This window comes from Phyllostomus hastatus, unplaced genomic scaffold (assembly GCF_019186645.2).
Source record: "Phyllostomus hastatus isolate PE091 unplaced genomic scaffold, TTU_PhHast_1.1 phas_scaffold_216, whole genome shotgun sequence".
In the NCBI taxonomy this organism is placed as follows: domain Eukaryota; kingdom Metazoa; phylum Chordata; class Mammalia; order Chiroptera; family Phyllostomidae; genus Phyllostomus; species Phyllostomus hastatus.
In genome coordinates this window covers 21,329,647-21,350,428 of record NW_025334018.1, presented here as the reverse complement: position 1 = coordinate 21,350,428, position 20,782 = coordinate 21,329,647, and the positions used below count along the sequence as shown (strand labels likewise).

General features: G+C 52.0%; 1 protein-coding gene across 1 annotated transcript in view; it reads left to right on the top strand.

The window, feature by feature from the left end:
• Positions 1-4,920: 4,920 nt before the first annotated feature.
• SNX7 (sorting nexin 7) overlaps positions 4,921-20,782 on the top strand; it is a 62,944-nt gene continuing 47,082 nt past the window's right edge. Inside the window, exon 1 of the mRNA XM_045816798.1 lies at positions 4,921-5,396. Coding sequence (XP_045672754.1) covers positions 5,253-5,396 — 144 coding nt within the window. The 5' untranslated portion in view covers positions 4,921-5,252. The remainder of the gene's footprint in view (positions 5,397-20,782) is intronic.

The following is a 20,782-nucleotide window of genomic DNA, read 5'->3' as shown; positions in this document are numbered from 1 at the left end:
TATTACCAACACCAAGGATACCTTTTGCATGTAAGTTTAAAAACACTGGAAGCAACTCTGATGTCTTTTATTCTATGAAACAATTAGACAGGCTAAGGGGTGCAGAGGGAAGTCCTGGGTAGGTGTGGCTGTTTCAACCAGATGCAAAAAGTCTGTGATTTCTACTCAAAAAAAATCCTGCGATTTAGGGCTTGCCATTCTTTTTTTTTTCTTTTTCCATATCCCTGTCTAAATGCCTATAGATATCTCGCTAATTTACAGCCTTTCAAACATTTTTTTTTTCTTGCAGGAAAATCTCTTTTCCAACCAACTGGTAAATATTAGCTCGAATCCTAACATCCACTTGATTTCTGATCTGGGTCCGTTTTATAAGTCACCTTTGTTTTTCTCCTTGACTTTGCTTATCTTCCCTTGAGCTTCTCTCCCTAAATCACTCTTGCTTGGATTGCCTTCCAGTAAACAGGGCCCTGGGCCGTTCCGTTGATAGAGAGAGCTGCATTTCGAAGACAGCAAAACAGCAGTTAGTTATGGATTGTGGGGGCCCGGGGCTTCGCCACCTCCCATCCCACTGAAGGCAGACTTCCGGGCGTGATGGATGCCCGGCTTGTCCATCTGCTGTGTGGAACTCTTCAAAAAGCGGCGTCAACAAGAGGCCCAGAATCGCCGAGGCAAATGCACAGACGGGGCTGCAGAAGTCACACCGCTGGGGACAGCTGCATCCAGGCCACATTGGATACAATGCGTCCCTCCCGTCCACAGGAGAAACCACGCTCATTTCCTTCGGATGCGATGTCTGTCTTCCCTGGAATGTGCTGCTGGTTTTCTGGCTAATCCATAAATGCCAACACCACGCACCTTTGCCTTATCTTTTCTAAATTCCATAGCTAGTAACGTTTTCTTTAGACAGGTTTCAAAACATCAGTTAGGCGAGAGTTCTATTATGATCAGAATTTTGAGAACCTGTCCTATTTCCTTCCACATGAACACATCTTAAGCTTATTTTTTGCAAACGTAATGCAATAAATAATCTCATGCATTTTACTTGTTTTATTTTTTTTGCAGGGGGTAATCTTCTCACTCCCACATGTAAATTATTTGGGAGACACAGCATTGTCTCAAATAGTTCTAATATCCATGTTTATGAATATGTATGTAGGAAAACCAAAAAAGTCTCCATAACCGATTCTAGAACTCATTAGCATTTTTAGGCTTGTCTCAGCGTCCTGATCAATATACAAGAGTCACTCGCATTCTTTATTACCAGCACTGAGATCCTGAACTTTGAAAATTTAAAAATACCGTTCATAATAGCACTCTAAAGTATAAAATCATTTGAATAAAGTTGACAAAATTCATGCAGTATCTACATGCTTAACACTAAAAACTATTGATGAAAGTAGTTAAACAAGATCTTAAAAATGGAACAATATACTGTATTTATGAACTTATGATACAGTATTATTAAGACACAAATCCCCCTCAATGTATTCAATGGAATTGATGCAATTCTAATCAAAATCCCAAGGCTTTTTTTTTAAATTTACAAGTTGCTTCTAAACTATAAACAGAAATATAAAGGAATAGAATAGTCAAAACACATCTGAAAAAAATTAAAATGGAAGACTCACACTACCAAAGTTGAAGACTATATAAAAGGTACAGTAATGCAGAAAAGAAAGAACATATGCTATTTGAGAAGAAAGTAGTCCCACTGATTGGGGTCCACACTGATCAGTGGGACAGAACAAAGGGCCAGAATAAACCCACACAGTATAATCAACTGATTTTTGACACGGATGCAAAGCCAGTTTAATGGAAAGGCCCAGTCTTTGCAACAGCGTTAAGGTGACCGAATGCAGGACATCACACCTAGCCTAAGGGCCAGCCGCTGCCTGCCCCTGACCCCAAAGTGGACTCACCTGGGATGGCAGGTGTTACTGTACAATGTAAAACTGTAAAATTTCTTTCCTGGCTGGCGTAGCTCAGTGGATTGAGTGCGGGCTGCAAACCAAAGCATCGCAGGTTTGATTCCCAGTCAGGGCACATGCCTGGGTTGCAGGCCACAACCCCCAACAACCGCACATTGATGTTTCTCTCTCTCTCTCTTTCTTCCTTCCTTCCCTCTCTAAAAATAAATAAAATCTTTAAAAAAATCTTTAAAAAACTGTAAAATTTCTTTAAAGGATAGTATGATCTTGGGCTTTGCAGAGTTTTTAGATATGATACTAAGAACACTCTCCATAAAAAAATAATGTGTTGGGCCCTGGCTGGTGTGGCTCAGTGGACTGAGCCCCGGCCTGTGAATCAAAGGGTCGCTGGTTCGATTCCCATCAGGGCATATGCCTGGGTTGCAGGCCAGGTTCCCAGTAGGGGGCGCTTGAGAGGTAACCACACACTGATGTTTCTCTCCCTCTTTCTCCCTCCCTCCCCCTCTCTCTCTAAAAAAAAGTAAATAAATAGCATTTTGGAAAAAAAAGTTTTATTTTTTTAATAAATAAATACTTATTTTAAAAATATGTGTCTTTTACATATGAATTTTGGTTTGGCTTAACCAAAATTAAAAATGATTTGAGAGTTCCTTCTAAAGTTAAACAGACACTTAGAAGGCAAACCCAGCAATCCTGTTGCTACGTTTTCATCCAAATGAGCTGATATCTTTTGTTCACACGGAAGTGCGTGTGAGCATGTTTAGAGCTTTACTCATCATCACCAGGAAATGGAAACCATCCAGCTGTCCTTCGGTGAGCAGGCGCGCGCTAAACAAACCGAATGACCCCCACGCCACGGACCACTGCTCAGCAATCAACAGCAACGACCTGGCGAACATAACAACATGGACAGAGCTTCGCGCATCTTGCTGAGCGAAAGAGGCCAGCTGAGTAGTCTACATGCTGGAAGATTTTCTCGAGAGATGAGTTTCCGTGAGAAACAAAACTCTAAAGAGAGGAGGCAGGTCTGCGATTCCCTGCAGGAGAGACGGGGGAAGATTTGATTATACAAGAGCACATGAGATATGGAAGCAGTTTATCTTCGTGGCACTCTTTGCCGAACTCCCGTCTCGTCCTGAGAAAACACTGAATAAGTTTAAGCTACTGGAGAGCACATTGCTTTTTCATTGTTTCTTTAGAGCATTACTTCCCCTTTTTCCTTTTTTTTCATAGGATTACCAGTCAGGTTCCTATAATTTGTTGATTTAAGTAACCTATAGGCTTTCTTAAACTTTCCTCATCCTTTTGGTGTCTGGAGAAATGATAACATTATCTCTTATTCCCGATATGGATAAGTTGTGCCTGCTCTAATTCTTAACTAGACTGAGCTGCCTAGAGGTTTGTCAGTCTTGTTGATCTCAAATAATAAGCATTTCTGGTTTACATTTCACTGATTTTCCCTGTGGCCTTTATTTATTTCTTCTAATTCATTGGGGTTTTACTTGCTCCTCTTTTCCTGTTGTAGTTTGTTGAGGTTGCCGCGGAAGTAACTGATTAGGGTCTTCATTCAACTCCAGTATGAATGTCAGTGGCGTAGATTCCTTCCTAAGCGCTGCTCTGGCTGATCCCACCCGACCCCGTATGTGTGTGTACGTGGAGGCCGTGCGGCGGCCAGTGCGCGGCAACGGTGGCACCGCGGGCGCCCCATCAGGTCTACGGTGGAGTCCGCCGCGACCCCGCCGTGCAGCGGGTTGGTTCTGCCGGTTTTCCGAGCCGGCTCTGTGCTCTCTGGCCACGCGGAGTCCCGGTATCCCGAAGGATTTCCCGGTTCAGGTCGCGGCGAGAAAACCTTGAACTTCCTCGGAAGCCAGAAAGAGCTTAGAGGGAAGGAAAAACAGTCTTTTAATATCTTGTATTCCGTACAGGCCTCCGCAGGGAGGCTTTCTATGGGACTATGTCAGACGCTGCGGCTTATTAGCAAATGGTGTGACCCCGAACCTTAAAATGTTACACTTTGCCGAAGAAAGGCGTTCACATGAAATGCACACAATGTAGACGATGGAGGGAAGTCCAGTGCTGGCTCGATAGCGGACCGGGTCGCAGGTCAAGTCTTCCAGAAAGAGACGGGACTGTCGTTAATTCCCGGAGGATGGGAGGGGATGGCACTTTGGGAACAGGGAGCGGAAAGCGTAGGGAGGACGCTGGACGTTCACGGCCCTGAGGCCACTCTGGCCGGAGGAGTGTGGACAGCAACGGAATCCAGTGAGAGGGACATGTGAGCCGCTGAGAGCGAATTAGTTACTCAGGTCCACCCTCCCATCAGAAATAGGGCAATTCCGTGTTTCCCCAGTTATCTTGCCTGTATCTTGTACTTTTTGTTTAAAGTGAAACAATTCCAAACAGTGGGCTCCGTCTTTTGCCAGGAGCGGCTGGAGAATTCAAGTCTGCGTCGGCCTCCTTTGGCTGTGCGCAAACTTCTCAGACACCCTCCCCGGGGCCACTGGGGGAAAAGCGCTGGGCCCAGGGGAGCCAAGCCTGGAGACAGCTCCGAAATACGTCCATTTGCATTTAATTTTGCCACTATTTTTGGACTTGGGGTTTTTGAACAATAAAAAGCAGCGAACAATAACTAATTGCAGGTTTGCAGTGGCAGAGGCCGAAGGTAATTTCTTGGTGGCAGGGCCCGGTCCTGCTCCCTGATTCTAGAAAGTGCATTTGAAAGTGGCTGAAAATAGCTTTTCAATCCAACTTCCCTGTCTTGACAGTGAAATGACCACGCAATCCGGTCACTGGGTCAAAAATCAATTCCGAAACAGAAGAGCTTTTCAGGGTTTCTAGTTTTCCTGCACTGGCCTCGGTGAAAGAGTCGGAACCCGTGCCAAGAAGCGAGGCCAGCATTAAAACACAGGAAACACAGTTTCGGCTTTTTCCCTGGGCGGGACAGACAGGTCGGCCGCCTTCCAGCCCCGCCGCGGATCGCCCGAGCGGACCGCTCGCCGCCCCGGGACACCCCACGTGCGCGCGCGCGCGCGGCACCCCTCGCAGGGCCGCGGGAGCCGCGTCGGTGCCGGGACGGTGCCGGGGCGCCCACCCGCCGCTGCCTTCGGAGGGCGGCGTCCCTCCCCGCGCTCGCGCGGAGTCTGCGCCTCGGCGGGCCCCGGGCCGGGCGGGACGAGCCCGGCGACAGTTCCGCGTCTGCGCGGCGGCCGAGGGGCTGGAGCGGGCCGGGAGGCCGGGCTGCGCGGGAGCCAATGGGCGCGCTCGGGGGCCTGGAGGGCGGCGGCGGCGGGCGGCGGTGACGGGCGGCGGGCGCGCGCTGTCGGGATGGAGGGCCAGCTCCCCGCGGCTCCCGAGCGCTCCGCGGGCCTCCCGGCGGGGGACGGCGGCGGGGACAGCCCCTCGGCCCTGCTGCCGGCCGAGGTGCTGGACCTGGACGGGGACGAGGACGACCTGGAGGTGTTCAGTAAGGTGAGCGCGGCGGCGTCCCCGAAAGTTCCCGTGCGCCCGGGGGGGGGGGGGGGGGCTGGAGGTGGGTGGGTCCCGCCGCCGCCGCCGCCGCCGCCGCCGCCGCTCCCTCCTCTGCCTGCACTTTGACCCCCCGCGGGGGGGCAGGGCTGTAGCTTCGTGGAGTTTGCAAAGTTGTGATTTGCCCCTGGGATCTCCTCTCTCCTTCTCCGATGCGGACTTCTGGGGACAGTGCCCCGACCCGGAGGCGGTGGCCCGAAGTGCCCCGCCCCTGGCGGCTTCTTTTCGGGCGCAGCCAGCCTGCTTTAGTGTCGCTGGTTGTGGATTTGCGACCGGGAGGCACCCGAGGTGCGGGTGAAGTCTAGCGGGAATCGGTGCCACGGAGTCCCCTGTTCGGGAGAAGCCGGTTCGTGGGTCCAGTAGGAAGCTCCGCTGAGGAGCCGGGGATCTCAGACATCCAGCCGCGGCCACCAGACCCACAGCCAGCCAACGCTTCCATCCCCCGGGCCCCAGGGACACCTAGGACCCCGACCCCCTAGCGCGTAGTGTAGTTGCAGAGAAACGGACTCGGGTCCGTGGCAGACTAGTGTGTGCGTAGACTGCGGCTGCAACTTCTTTTTGCAGAAGGAATTCTTTCTTGCGGGGCCGTAGAATGTCACCCGGCTTCTTTCCTTGAGGCTGGTGGGAGACTTGAGATGACAACATCATATTCGCTACTGAGAGGGCCGTGCAGTGGGCAGGTGTTGCCTTGAGGTGTCAGGTAAAGCAACAGATGTAACCACTGCTTTATCCTGGGAGAGCGACCCAAGTTAGAAAGTGAATACTCTGACCCCAAAGAAGAGGCTGTAAAACTTTACCCCCGCCCCCCTTAAAAGTGCATGAAATGGCAGCAAGGGTTGGAGTCCAGATGTTCAGCCGGTGGCAGTTTTGCGCTCTCGCTCAAGTCACTTGACCTTTCAGGGTGTTTCGGTTGCAAGACAATGAACTTATTTAGGTTCACTTGTACCAAGTTAACACTGCCTTTTCTATTCCGGCACATTCTTCGTTTTCAGGGAAGGGCGATTGACCGCTTCCCTGCTCGCCTTCTGAGGTGCTGTTGGTCCGCAAGTGTCGGGGCGTGGCTCTGCGTGGTGAGACTTCCCGCCCGCCCGGGAGGGGGTCGGGTGATGGGAGTGGCAACTGTGTATCAGAGTCCTCTCGAACTTGTCATATGACTGCTTGCCCCAGATTCCGAGTGCCCCAGCCCTGTCTTAATGAGTGCCTGTTGCCGGGGACAGACCTCAGGGAAGCTCGTGAAGTCTAAGCTTTGAGTGTTCATTTGCTTAGGCCTCTGGAAATATTGGGAGTCCCTGGGAGCTGTCAGTGTTTTGGGGAGGGGGGAGGGCATGACAGGTTGCAGCCAGAAGCACGTCTCTGTTCTGTTCTTACTGACTTTATTGGGGTGACATTGGTTAAGAAAAGCACATGGGTGTCAAGTGGAACCTCACCTTTTGCGACAGCATGGATGGGCCTGGAGAGTACTATGCTAAGTGAAATAAGCCAGTCAGAGAAACACAAGTACCATACGAACAAAATAAACTAAAAAACAAAATAGAAGCAGACTCATAGACACAGAGAACAGACTGACAGCTGCCAGAGGGGAGGAGGGTTGGGGGGGGAGCTGGGTGAAAAAGGTGAAGGGATTAAGCAGGGTGGTGGCGGGGGTGGGGGGGGACACCCAGAAGCAGTTGTAAATAAGCATTTCTGCTCAGTGCCTCCAGCTGTCTCAGAAGAAAGGCTTGTAGATCTCCAAGGCTCCCGTCATTGGTTGAGATCTTTCTTCATTCTAAGTGTAAACTAGTTTTCCTACCTAAGTTTGCATTGTAGTTTTGCATTCTTTTCAAAAGAATGTGACCTCGCCCCACACACCTGGCTCCACCCAGCTTGCCAGTGTTTTATAAAGACCCGGGTCAGGCACTGAGAAAACTTAAGGACCGCCTCCCTAGAAGCCGGCCACACAGATTAAGGTGAGCACAGATGCCGGTGCAGATCAGAAAAGAATGCCTGGAAATTTTTAAAGGAGCTGCCCGCTGGGATTTCAGTATGTTCAATTTCTCAGCCATTAACCACAGGGAGTGAAACGGGCACGTCTAAGAAAGCCCTCTTTGTTGGCCTCGCTCTGTTCCTGCAGAAGCTGCCGCCGCCGGCCTGCCCAGCGCGGCCTCGGGGTGGCTCCCGGAGCCTCTGACGTTGCCCTGTAGTGTGTTCACCCCAATGACTGTCACATCCGGTTTGCATTTATCACCATGGCCCCTTATTCTCTTAGATCACTTGTGAGTTTAGACCGTGCCCCTGTCCAGACAGAGCAGGCCCTTTGACTTACGATTACTTCTTTTTATCCCCGCCCCCCCACAGTACAGTAGAAGGACTTGGCAAACACACGTTAGGTGTTTGGACGTAAGGTGCTGCGCAAAGGGCTCTTGGGAAAAGGAGAACTTCGGGATCCCGTTCTTAGGGCCCCGGGGGGAGGTGGGGCGGCCACTGGAGCAGGCGAACACATCCAGGGAGATGGAAAGTGCAACAGACCAGCTTTGCTCTGAGTCCAGGAATCCTCCGGTGAGGAGGGGTGGTGCCCTGCCTCCAGGGGCCTGAGGGCGGGCGCAGGGAAGTGACCTGAAAGATCAAGTCTTGATGTTGGACAGTAGGAGCACGTAACCGATGACTCAAAAAACAAAGAAGGTTAGAAATTATGACAGCACAGCCCTGGCTGGCGTAGCTCAGTGGATTGAGCACGAGCTGCAAACCAAAGCATCGCAGGTTCGATTCCCAGTCAGGGCACATGCCTGGGTTGCAGGCCATGGCCCCCAGCAACCGCACATTGATGTTTCTCTCTCTCTCTCTCTCTTTCTCCCTCCCTTCCCTCTCTAAAAATAAATAAATAAAATCTTTTAAAAAAATTAAAAAAAATTATGACAGCATAAGACCAGCATTGGGCCTGGGCAAATGAGAGGGGGCTTGCAAACATTTTAATTAGACCAAAGGGGTCAGTTGCTATACATTTAAAGGGCAAAGTTCTCCTTTGGGTGGAAAGTAATATATTACGATGAAATAAATGGACTTTATCTTTTTACCCACTGCCACGATGGGTTGAAGAAACGGTCATTGAGACAGAGCTTTGGCGAGCGGGCCCCGGTGAACACCCAGTGAGACGCTGATCGGGCCCTCGGGAAAGGACAGCTCTGGTTACGGGCCTTTCTGGGGTGTTCAGGAGCGTAAAATAAGATGAGGTCTCTGTCCTGTAGGGTATTCAGGGACTTTACAGAGGTGATTATCCTCGTTGCTGCTAATCACCTTGGAGAGGCTGTAGAATTCAGGCGTGGTGCCTGCAAGCTAGGCTGGCTGTCTTCTCAAAGATAATCAGCAAAAAGGACGTCCCAGACAGTTACGCTTAACTCCAGTCTCCAGCAAAACTATCACAGCTACAGAACGATTTAGTCTTTTGTGTATAAACACGTTAAAAGACAAAGAGGTGATCATGTTTTAGAAGAATAATGGAAAATTAAGATTGTTTTCATGAGTAATCAGAAACATAACAACAAACATGTTTATTTGAACCCGGTTTCGAAAGAGCCCTATGTTTATGGAAATCCGTATTTTTGAAAGGATAATGGGGTACAGTTGCCGAGACACCCGGTTCCGATCTGTGCTGGGCCTCGGCCAGTCCAGGAGGTCAGCGTGCTGGTGCAGGGGCGTGACTGCGCAATCCAGCGATTCTGTCGAATGCTTAGGAGAAAATACTGGAAGTTTGGGTACCGATTTTTCCCATTTGTTCTCTGAGCCCTCTCTCCTTAGTGTCTGCTGTGCTCCAGCCCTGGTTCTGGCCCCGATGAGAACGGGGATTCTCTCCAGTGATTCCAGTGAAGACAGGTAGCGCGGGGACTAGCTGTGGAATGCAGGGCAGCGTTCGGGAACAAACAGGGAATATCCTCGAATGCAGGGGTGGCTCCTGCCTTGATGCTCTGCTGAGCTGTGTCAAACACACACACACACACACAGTACACCCACGCGTGCACACACATGCACAGCACGCATGCACAGTGCATGCATACATGAATGCGTGAGTACACGTGTGTTATGTGTGTGTGCAGCCTCCATTGCCCAGCTCACCGAAGAGCCGGCAGGCAGGACTCCAGCAGGCAGGCCTGCGCCCCGCCCCCCTCGCCCGCAGGCTGGTGCTGCCTCAGAGGGCCCTCGAGCGTGGCGGTTAAAAAAGAGGAACCCACGAGGCAAAGGGCTGATCGGGACTATTTACTGTGTCCCCCCCCCGCCCCCCACCCCTAACCTCCTGCAGCTCCTTCACTCTGCCGGCACTGGCTTTGGCTGCGGTCAGTTCTGTTTCCTGTGTCTCTGGGGCGGGGGGCGATTGGGATAGGAAGGGGCGAGGAGCGAGGAAAAAAGAAAATCCTCAGGTTCTCCGTGGAAGGGACACACACGAGGACATCTCAGAATGAGCGGGGGGACCTTGGGCAGGGCCGTTCTCTGTACAAACATTCCTCGTGGTTTTCAGGGACGGAAAGATCGGCTTACACAAAGACGTGATTTTGAGTCTAAACAGACGTCGCCTTTCCAAGGTCGCTTGGAGTGTTTGGTGGACTGTAATCGGAACTGCCCCTGTCACTGCTGCGGTCCCTGCACCCTCAAATCTTAAAGGGGAATCGGCAGTTTATGGCAGAAGATGGCAGAGGGCTGTCACCTCGTCTGCAGGAGTTGGGGTCCTGGTGGTGATGGGTGCCTGGGCGTGCTGTGCAGGCAGAGACGGAGACGCAGAGACGGAGACGCAGAGATGGAGACGCAGGTCTGGAGCGGGCTCCGCAGGCGGAGGGCTGGGACCTCAGCGCAGAGGTGAGGGGCTGCCAGCACAGGACACACACCAAGGGGTTTCCTTGTGTGTCCGGCAGCCATGGCCTGAGAAGAAAGGCTGAGGAAGGACGTGGGTCTTTCATGAAGAGTTAGGGTGATCCAGGTGCATTAAATGGAGGTTTGCAGGCAAAACTAGGACCACGAGGTCAAAAATACACAGGAACAAGTTGTAGGTCAATTTCAGGACGAGTTTTCTCGTGGAAGGTTCCAACATGAAAGGGATCACTCATGAATTCTGTCACTAGGAATGTTCTAGTACAAGTTGGACGAGTAACTGTCCCAGCAAAGAGGGCGGCGTGACGGTTGGACTGTCCCTCCCAACGTTAAGAGGCTGTCACAAACGCAGTTCGAACCTACTGAACTGAACTCCAGGAGCAACGGGAAGTCTTAATTAGATGGTCCCGCTCACCGTTCAGCCTAAGTCCCAGACCGCACTGTGTTCTGCCATTTCCTCATTCTTACATGTCTCTCTCCTCGTGCCTGTTCTCTCCCCCACTTAGTGCTCTGCTAATGAGGTGGCAGTCCCTTAGATACCCAGGATGAAATACCGAGCGGCGCCTTCTCCTTGCGCCTTTCACTCACTCTCCGCATCCCCATCCGCTGAACGTTCTTGCTACCTTTGGAATGAGTGCCCTCCTCCGGTTTCCATGGCTACAGTCAGCATGGTTACCTCGAGAGCCCTTCCTTCCCTAGTCTCCAGTCTCAGCCTCAGCCATGCGGCCTTGACTGTGTCCCGCGTGCCTGCAGCCAGCGAGTCTCTGGAGCACGGAGCACTGATCCTGTCGTCTCGTTGGAGGCACTGAGCCTGCCTGCCCTGCCTCCCCACTCTGCCCTGCGCCCCGTGTGCCCACTCCATCCCCTGGGAGCTTGTCGGAACCCACCGCACACCCAGTGGGTCGGGGTCTGCGGTGGAACGGGGCTCGGTGGTTCGTTGGCCCCTTGCAAGTTGCAAAGCACTGAACTAGGTCGGTCCACGGGCCATGACGTGAGCGTCGTATGTTCCGGCCTCTGGTTCAGTGATTGCTGGGTCAACAAGACAATATCCTTCCTGTGGTCCACGGCCCCATGTGAAGCCGACTTTCCCCCGCGAGTCTCTTCATCTCCAGCGAGAGTGAATTCTCCACTCCGCTCCTCGTGACAGGGTTCCAGACCTCATAACTTCCGAGTACATTAACTCAATTAATTCTGAGTGAAATAAATTCCTTAGAAATTGGTATTTCTCTCCTCTACAACCTCGGTGGCTTGTCTCTCTCTCTACCAGATTAATCTTCTGGAAGGGACAAGAGTAGGAAATTGAAATGTTTATGGAATAAAGACATTAGCAGAGGGCATGGCCCGTGACCTTTCTCCCGTGTACAGACCCAATTATGACTGTAATTTCTCATTGATCTGTTTTCAGCAAATTCAGTTTGCATCGTATTGGTCTTTCCGAGCAGGATGCGGAGGCAGATGTGATTAAAACGAACTGGTCTAATAAATGGTGAACGGCGGTGGTGGCCTGGTGACAGAGCCGTGCGCAGTGTCCGCCTGGACAGAGTCTTCTCTTCGGATTGTGTTAGAAGAAATAAACACAAAGCGTAAACAAACAAACAAAAAAACCCAGTGGAATTATTTAGGAACCTTTCTGTCCTTTGAAAAATAAACCCCTTTAAGCTAACGGCGCCTATGTTGATCCTGGCCGCTAGTTTTGATTAGCAGGCGGTTTTGCGAGCAGCGGAGCCCACGCTGGCGGGACCAGTGGGCGGCTTCCCCAGTAGACTGGGGGGTGGGGGGGCATGGCTGCAAAGGAACACAGGTGCAGAAGGAGAAGCACCAGCAGAAACTAGAAGCCGAGGTCACGTTTGCAGACGGGGGTGGATGTCGTGGCACCCAAAGGAGGAGAAGCAGCCACCGGGACGTGTAGGAAGGGGACTGCAGTTCGCTTGTGCGGACGACCGCACTCCGTTTCTTTATTGCTCAGTAGTCACGGGGGGAGTTGTTGCAGATATTTTGGAACAATGATGTCACGAGGTTCCAGACTTGCACCTTCCGTACTCGGAAGAACGGGCTGGACTTGGACAGAGCCGTGCGCGGGTGCAGTCTGGGGTCTGCGCGCGCGCGCGGTTCTGGCAGAGGCCCCGGCGCAGTCGGACGGGTGCAGGCTCGCGTCCCCGCAGCGGCCGGCCGGTGGGCGCGGAGGCGGCTGTGCGGTCCGCGCAGGTTCAGCGGTGACCCGCCGGTCTCCGGCCCTTTCCAAAGAGGGTATAAGGCCAAAGTGACAACTTCCATTCGCAGTGACCCACTTTAAGAATACGCTTGAAAGTTTTCTCAACAAATGAGTGAAAAGGTGCATGGTTCAAAGATCCCGTCTGCGTTAAACAGAATGATTGACCGGCCCTGACGCCGCACAGACTCGCCGCGCTGGGGAACCCAGTGTGGTCCGTGGGGTTAATAAAAAAGGGTGCATTCGGGCAACCCAAGGTGTTAGCAAGTAGTGACATAAAAATCAGGAGAACACACTTATGGCAGAACAGAAGATTAAACCAGCAGTTTTTAAAATTGCTACTGAAATAATTTTTTTATATTGAGCAAAGCTTTGGTATGACATACTTGTTATTGTTTTTTAAAATAACTCTATTGAGGTATAATTTATATAACAATAATAAAATTCACCCATTTGGGGTGAGTTGTTTCTTAGTAAACTTACTGAATGATATAATCACCATAAACCAGTTTTAGAACATGTTTATGTCCCCTCCCCCAATTCCAAACCCATCAGGCCCTTTATAGACAACCTGTTCTCACTCCCAACCACAGACGGCATTAGCCTGCTATTTCTTGTCTTCATGTATTTGCTTTTCAGGAAGTTTCGAACAAACGGAACCACACACCATGTGGTCTCTTGTGCCTGGTTCCTCTCCCTTCGCATAATAGCTCAGACTCACTTTTGTGGTGATTTTATCATTTTTTTAGTCATAGATTTAATTTTTGATACATGAAATAAAGCTTTAAAATGAAAAACATAGCTTAATTATTTAAGGCGACACATTAGTAGGAACTCTGTCTAAAAGTAAAATAAAAGCCTTATTATTATGTGTGACCAAAAACATATGGCAAACCCTTGGTATGTGAATCTTCAAAACTGGGGGAAAAATTCCCTAATTTGTGCATTTGTACTAACTTTGAGCAGGATCAGTGTGTGTGTGTGTGTGTGTGTTTGTGTGTATCTACATGTGTTGCCTACATGTGTCCACATGTATACACATGCATGTGTTTGATCTCATCGCACACTGAAGGGTGTTGTCATGAGCTCACACTAGGTTACGCTGCAGTTGCAGTCCAAACAGCCTCAAGACCTCAGCGGCCCACATACAGCCAATCCTTGTTTCTGCCTCGTGCACCCCCAGGCTGTGGCTGGGCCGGGAGTCTGTTCCGGGGTTTGGGTCTGCTTCACGTCTTCCCCCTTTTGGGGTCCAGGCTGAAGGAGTGCCCCCCGACTGGGCCGCGTCATCCCGGAGGCAGGCACAGCTCCCAGATCTGCTCAGACTCACACGCCGCTATCCAGAGCAGGTCCCTGGTCAAAGCCACGGGGGTGGCGCACTCTTCTCCCGTGGGAGACGCTGAAGGCCACCTGGAAATGGACCTGGAGGGAAGATGAGGGGTCATCGGGAAGCATCAATCAACCCACCTCCCTCAGTGCTCCGGTGGCCGAGTGATAGGCCAGTGGCACGTGGGACCTTTCAGAATAAGGAAAACCAATTTTTTCCTATTGTGTCAACCACGAGAAAGAAAATTTTCCACCAGGCAAGAAATTGCCCAAGCATGATCGAGATGCACGGACAGGCATTAGTCATAATTCACAGCCTCCCACCGGCTAATGCGTCTCACGAGCCGTCTGAGTCAGACCACACGGCTCCTCAAAGGCCTCGGGCTGTGCCACAGAGGGCTCACTCCCGGACCTGGGGGTGCGGCCATCGCTCACCAGGGGGCGCTCCCCCCCCCCACTTTAGAGGCCTGGCCGTAGAAACGTGAGTACTTACGGTGCTGACCCAGTAAATCTCAACCCGAGGCGGGGCCGTCCTCCAAGGCTCTCAGTCCTTTCCTGCCTTAGACCTGTACGTCCCTGATGGGACCCCGTCCCCTCTTGTCCCCCATGGGTGGCTCCTCCTCCTCCTCCTTGAGGACACCCCCCCCAAACCCAGCTCTGTCCAGAGCATCTGTGCGGCCCCGTGCCCCAGCCCTCTACCCTCGCAGCCCGCTTCTCTTTCTCTGGGGTTCACCCCCTTGCTCCCCAATGCCTGGTCGTATCTGGAGTTGTTCTCCTGTGCGTATTCATTTGTCAGCTGTTACCCTCCCCCCCACCAAAGTGTGAGCTCCTGAGAATAGGGGCCAGGTCAGACTTGGCTACTGTTGTACCCCCAGCCCGGGGCCGACATGTGGGGGGGTGTTCAATGACTGCTTGTTAAACGGGGAGAAGCTGTGACACTTGCTGGGCGCTCTCTCTGTGTGCATGGGGGTGGTGGGGTCTTGGCTCCACCACTCAGATCTGAGTGCTTTGGGGAGAAGCAGCGTCGTTCCCGCACCGGAAAATGCCCTCTGGGAAGTGCCGGCGCTGACCGGGGCACCGGGGCCCGTCGGGCTGTAGGGAGGATTCCGCGTGTCGAGGCCAGCACGTGGTGCCAGGGCCCTCGGGAAGCCGTCGGTATTTGCTGTTATTGTATTTAAGGTGAATGTTTTTAACCAGTAGAAGCATTCATCTTGCATTTGTAGTGAGATCTTCAGAGAACCCCAGAAATACATTTGTTCCTATGTTTAAGGAGCTTCTGCTTATTGAAGGGAGGCTGTTGTGGTTGTGCATCGGTGGTGTAGGCGGGGACATGTACATATGCACACGGTGACTTAGACTAACTGTGGGAAAATCGTGGGGGAAACCCTATGGAGTCAAAGCGGGCCGTGGAGATGCCGTTGAGGTGGGACACGTTTAACTGGAAATGACGAAGGCGTGTGCTTTCAGGTCCTGTTGAGAACATCCCCCGAACTCCGGTCTCATTCCTTAAAGGCTGCGTTTGCGCAGAGCTGCGCGCTGCAGGAGTCATTCCCTGGGTGTCTGCCAGGCTGCCGAGCAGTGCCAGGGAGGAGAGGGCTCTTGGCACGCAGGTGCAGCTGCTACTTCTCCTGACGCCACAGGCATGCAGTGAGTCCCTTCTGAAGCGCGCCTAGATTGTTTTTTGCCGCTGGATGTCACCCCCAGGCATAGTTTAAGGCAGCTTCGGGAGCCCCTGGTCATCCGTGCACTTGGCGGCCTTGACCTTGAATGTTTGACATGCATTTGCTGTACGTGTTAGTGGGGGGCTCTGCCCGGTTCTCGGCCCCAGCGTTTCACTTGTTCTTTGCTTCAGTCGTCTTTACTGAGGGGATTCACACCTCGGGTTCGTGAGTGTGTGCACGTGGGGGTCTGAGGGTTTGAAAAAGCCCCTAACAGAAACGCAGACGCCAAAACTCCAGCAGGGACTTACCTTCCGCCGACCTAGCAAAGGTCAAGAGGACTTTCTTTGCGTTTCTAAGTTTCATGCGGAAACTTTTGAGAAGAAAATTAATGCCCTATTTTTAATCATCAAGAATATATCCTTATCCTATTTGATCAAACCATTTTAATGCTTTTTAAAGCTTTTTAAATGATTTTTTTATTGTAGAATATTTTCATGCATACAGAAGAATATATATGAAAGTGTATGTATATTATGGCTGTCTCTCTATGCTCCTATGTAACACCTATAGTGTACAGTGGCAGCAAACGACAGCCTGCGGGCCGGATCTGGTCTGCTTTGTAAATAAAGTTTTATTGGCACCCAGCCACACCGGATCATCGTTGTATATCCTGTGAATGTCTACTCACTACAGTGGCCAAGGTGACAGAGACCAGATGGCCCCTAAGGCCCAAATTCACTATCTGGCCCTTTTTGGGAAAAAAAAATTGCAGACTCCTAGTAATAGAATAATAAAACCTGCATCCCATGTTCCCCACTGTTCCGCGTAGGAAATAAAACATAACCCCACATCCCGATATCCCTGTGTGGTCCTCCCCAAGATTACCTGTCATCTGCCTAAAGGAAAATAATAACCTGACTTCTGTGCATTAGTTGTTTGGTTTCCATAAAAGTTTATGTATGCATCTTGAAGCAATGTATTTTAAGGATTTATACGATTTTGGATCTTGTATGGTTCAGGACTCTTAAAAGTGGTGTCACCCTGTATGAATGCTTCTCCTTTGTCCCCCCCCCCCACCCAAATTTAACTCACGAGGGTTACCTCTGTTCTTGCGTGAAGGTGTGGTTGTTCCCATCGCGGTGGAACAGAGCGTGCTGGCCCGGGTCGCGGTGAAGTGTGTGTACGCTAATTCGTGTAAACCCTTCGAGCAGAGAATGTACTCACCAGGTTTACTCGCCTCTCTGTAACCTCTCCGTCACCCTCTCTGATCCAGGATGTGGCCTCTCCACGAGGTCACCAGTGAGGAAACTGAACCTCAGAAGGAGTGTCACTGGCCCAGGCTCACACAGGCGGTGTCTGTCTGAACTTGAACTAGGTTTAGCTCTGCCTGGCTCCAGAGAGTTTTTTTTTAAGTATTCCTCTTTTTCTTTCTCTCATTCTCTATCTTTTTTTTTGTTTGTTTGTTTGTTTTGCCAGAGGGGAAATTCATGTCAAATAAAGTTATGTGAAAAGTGTCTACGGTCAGTGTAGCTTTGTAGCACATAAAACCCGAGGAAGTTCAAGTGCGTGCAAGGCACCGCCGCTGGGAAAAGGAAGCACTAGCAGCACAACAGGGCTGAGTGAACGGGGGTCAGTGCGCGCCGGGGCGCAGATGCTGCACCCCCACCCCCCACCCGGACTGGACGTGTGTCAGCTGGGCGCGCGGGTGCCGTGCGCGCCTTCGCAGAGCGCAGCCGCGGCTCCGCCCCCATCGCAGGTTCTCCCGCCTTCCACGGCAGGCCTTTCCGACGACTCTGTATTGTGATCACACGCAGGCAGACTGGAGGGAGTCGGAGACCCAAACACAGCTGCCGAGCCTAAATTTAGCCCCGTCACACCAGTGTCCCCGAGGACGGCGTGCTCCTCCGGCTCCTTCCGGTGCGAGGCGCTGTCGCGCCAGCTGTCGCGGGCGTGCGCCACCCGCGGGCATCAGCTGCGCTCTTCGCGTGGCCCTTTCTGGGTTATCACACTTCTCCTGTGGGTGGCTACCCCCTCCACGCGTGGAAGGGAAAGAGCCGCCGGCACAGACGGCGGACGCGGTGTGGGGCTCCCCGAGCCACCCACGCGCGTCCGTGAGCGGTTCTGAGCGCACGCCACAGACGTCCCTGCGGGAAGGACCCCGCAGAGAGAACCCCTCTCCCCTGCCGACCCGTTTCTTCTGGCGTGGCCCTCCGGAGGACGCACGCGTCGGCTCGGCACACCCCGGTGTGCGCGGCATCCCGGCCGCGCGTTCTGCGTGTTCCGACGGCAAGTTGGAAACACCCGGTAGCCCGAGAGGAGGCAGCGCGCACACCTCTGAGAACTCGCGGGAGCGGGTGGACAGCCTGTAAAACATTGGTGAGTGAGCAAGGCTGCACCGTTTGCATCGTGATCCCGTCCTCCCTCTCTCCCTTTGCTGCCTTAGATTTTCACCGCGCGCGGCGCTCTGCGCAGGCGTGCTGCGAGTGCGTGGGGCGCCGTGACCAGGCTCCGCGGACTAGGCCCCCCAGACAGCGCAGGTCTCTCTGCCCGCAGTGGCGGAGGCTCGCCGGCTGCAGTGGCTGCAGTCTGGTTTTCCGGGGCTGGTTCTCTCCGAGGGCGGCGAGCGCTGGTGCGTCCGGGCCTCTGTCCTCCGCTTGCGGGTGGTCACCTCCTCCCTGTGCCTCTCCGCGTCGTCCTCCGTCTGCGGAAGTCTCTGTGTCCCGTGTCCCCTTTTTGTGAGGGCACCGGTCCCATCGCACCAGGACCCACCTCCGTGACCACGTCTTAACTTGATTGCCTCTGTGAAGGCCCCCTCCCTCAAAAGAGGCGCATTCTGAAGCGCCAGGCGACTCCCACGTCCGGAGTTTGGAAGGACACGATTCAACCGAACGAAGGCTCACAGTGAACCGGAGTAGCAGCGAGGAACGCCTGCACTTGGACGCGGCCTTGCCCGTCAGCCCCAGCCTCACGCTCCTACAGTTCCAGCTCCCGTGATGTCCTTGTTTCCCCCTCACTCAGGTCCCCCGGGTGTTTTTTCTCCTCCCAGTGGCTGCACCGGGCTGGAGTGGGGACAGAAGACAATGACTCCCGCAGCCCAGGGCCTTCTCGACTCCGCGTGGTCAGCTCCCGGCTGGAAACCAGGCGCGGCTTCCCCGCCGCGGGCGCGTGGGCGTCTGTGCGTGTCTCCGTGGGTCTTTCCACTCTGCTAGCCACGGGAGAGGTGGTGCTCGGTGGTGGTTAAGAACTAGAGATTCACCACACAGGTAGCGACCCTTTTGGTTAAATCGCTCGAAGAAAACAATGAAAAGATTTGTGTCCATAACACAACGGGCACATACCCAATGGCTAAGACTGAAAGGATGCGTAAATGAAGTTGCGGTGTGTGTGTGGGGGCGGGGGGAGGGACACCGAGAGCAGAGGGGGCGGGGGAGGGAGGCCTCACGTGCATCGCCGGGGAGGCGAGGCCTTTGCTTGGGAACAACAAAGTTCAATGATCCTTTTCTCCCGAAAAGCATCAACCGCCAAAGGTTAAGTGGAGTCCTTTTTGGTTAAGTGCTTCTTGGGTCCTCTCACGCACTTCGTCATTTATTCATGTCCAAATGTAAATCCGAGTGTTATCAGCATATTTCCTCCCTGCCCCCCTTCCCATTTTTTTTAAGTGAATGTAAAACACTTCGGAGAGTCGGTTTTATTGAGGTTTTGAGAATGCTTTCTGAGTGATTCATAGTAATTTAAATCCTTCTGCTGAAATCCTGGATGTTGCTAAATTTCAGCCTGTAATTTTCTCCCTCTGCTCGATGCGGAGGCATATTTTCGTGACAGTGCGCTGCGCTCGGTGGGGTCGGGAGCCTGTGTAAATGCATGCAGATCGTCCCCGCTCTGCAGAAGGATGCATTTTAAGCAGGAGACATAGAATTGCTAAATTATGTAGTAGGCGCAAGGCGCGGGCTGCAGCGAGTAAGACGGATGACTTCAGAGAACGCGAAAGCCGCGGTCGTAGGCCGAGCGGGGGACTTCCACAGGACGCTTGCCCATCGCATTGACATTTGTCAGCCTAAAAACCCTGCCACTTGTATGAAATGGTCATTGAGGGAGATTTTTGTGCGTCCCGACTGCACATGTGTTTGGAGCCTGGAAGCTCTGTTTCTGATGGCTGCTCAGTATCCCATTGTCTTAGCGTCCTGCAATCTGTTTTGACAATCCCATTTTCATGTGCCTCCAACGCATTTTTAAATTTCCCGTGGAACTCCGCCACTTCGGCGAGTTAAGGGAAAAACCTAATGTAACCTCCGGTCTCCTGCCAAAGCGACCCGAGGCGACCCTTTTCATTTACGACAGTAGTTCTTACCGCCCCTGTGCCCAGCATACGATGTCCACTCTGACAGGTTTAATGTTTCTTCAAAATACACGTTTATTTTTTTTTGGAATATTTGGAAAGACTCATGTAGAAAAAATAGGAAATTCAACAGCAATCCCAACACCTGCAATAACTATTAACTTTCTTTGTATAACTTTTAAGTTCATCCATCCCAAGTGCGTCCTTCCTCCCTCCATCCCCCCTCCTTCCCCCTCACTCTCTCTCTCTCTCTCTCTCTCTCTCTCTCTCACACACACACACACACACACGCTCCTACTCTCCTTCCTCTGGCTACGCTTCATCACACACACATGTGCACATTAGAATCCACTAGAACACACATTTTATGACCTGCTATTTTCTCTCAATTACACACTGTGAACCTTTTTCCAAGTTACTATATATTCTCCTAAAACATTACTTTTAATCACTTTATTACACCCTATCATGGGGACATGCCATAATTTATTTCATTCAACTTTTGCTGCCAGACCTTTCCTGTCTCCAAGCCTTTGCTTGTCTGATTAACCCATCGGTAGCTGGTCTTCGCTTGTTTGGGTCCATGCCATGCCTAAATGATTTTTTCCCTTTTCTTTCACAAACCCTTTTGTAATGACAATAATCTGAACCTTCTTAATAAAACAACATTATTCTTGTCTCTCTAACTAGCACGCTACCCTAACATCACTCCCATCATTGCACCAAAAGCCTACCCACATGCTGCATTGTAAGCTCACATCACTAACTGGGTGTGGGGTGGAGGGGGCCCCCAAGACCAGCATTCTGGGTACTACTGGTGCTTCAAAGCACTCAGACTGATTTGAGGGGCAAACGAGGGCCCTCCCCCCAACATTCTGGGGCCTGTGAGGCATGGGCCTGGGTACCGTTCCCTCTAGGATGTAGGACTTGGCCTTGAAGTTCGTGTTTCCCTAGAGCCACCATCACC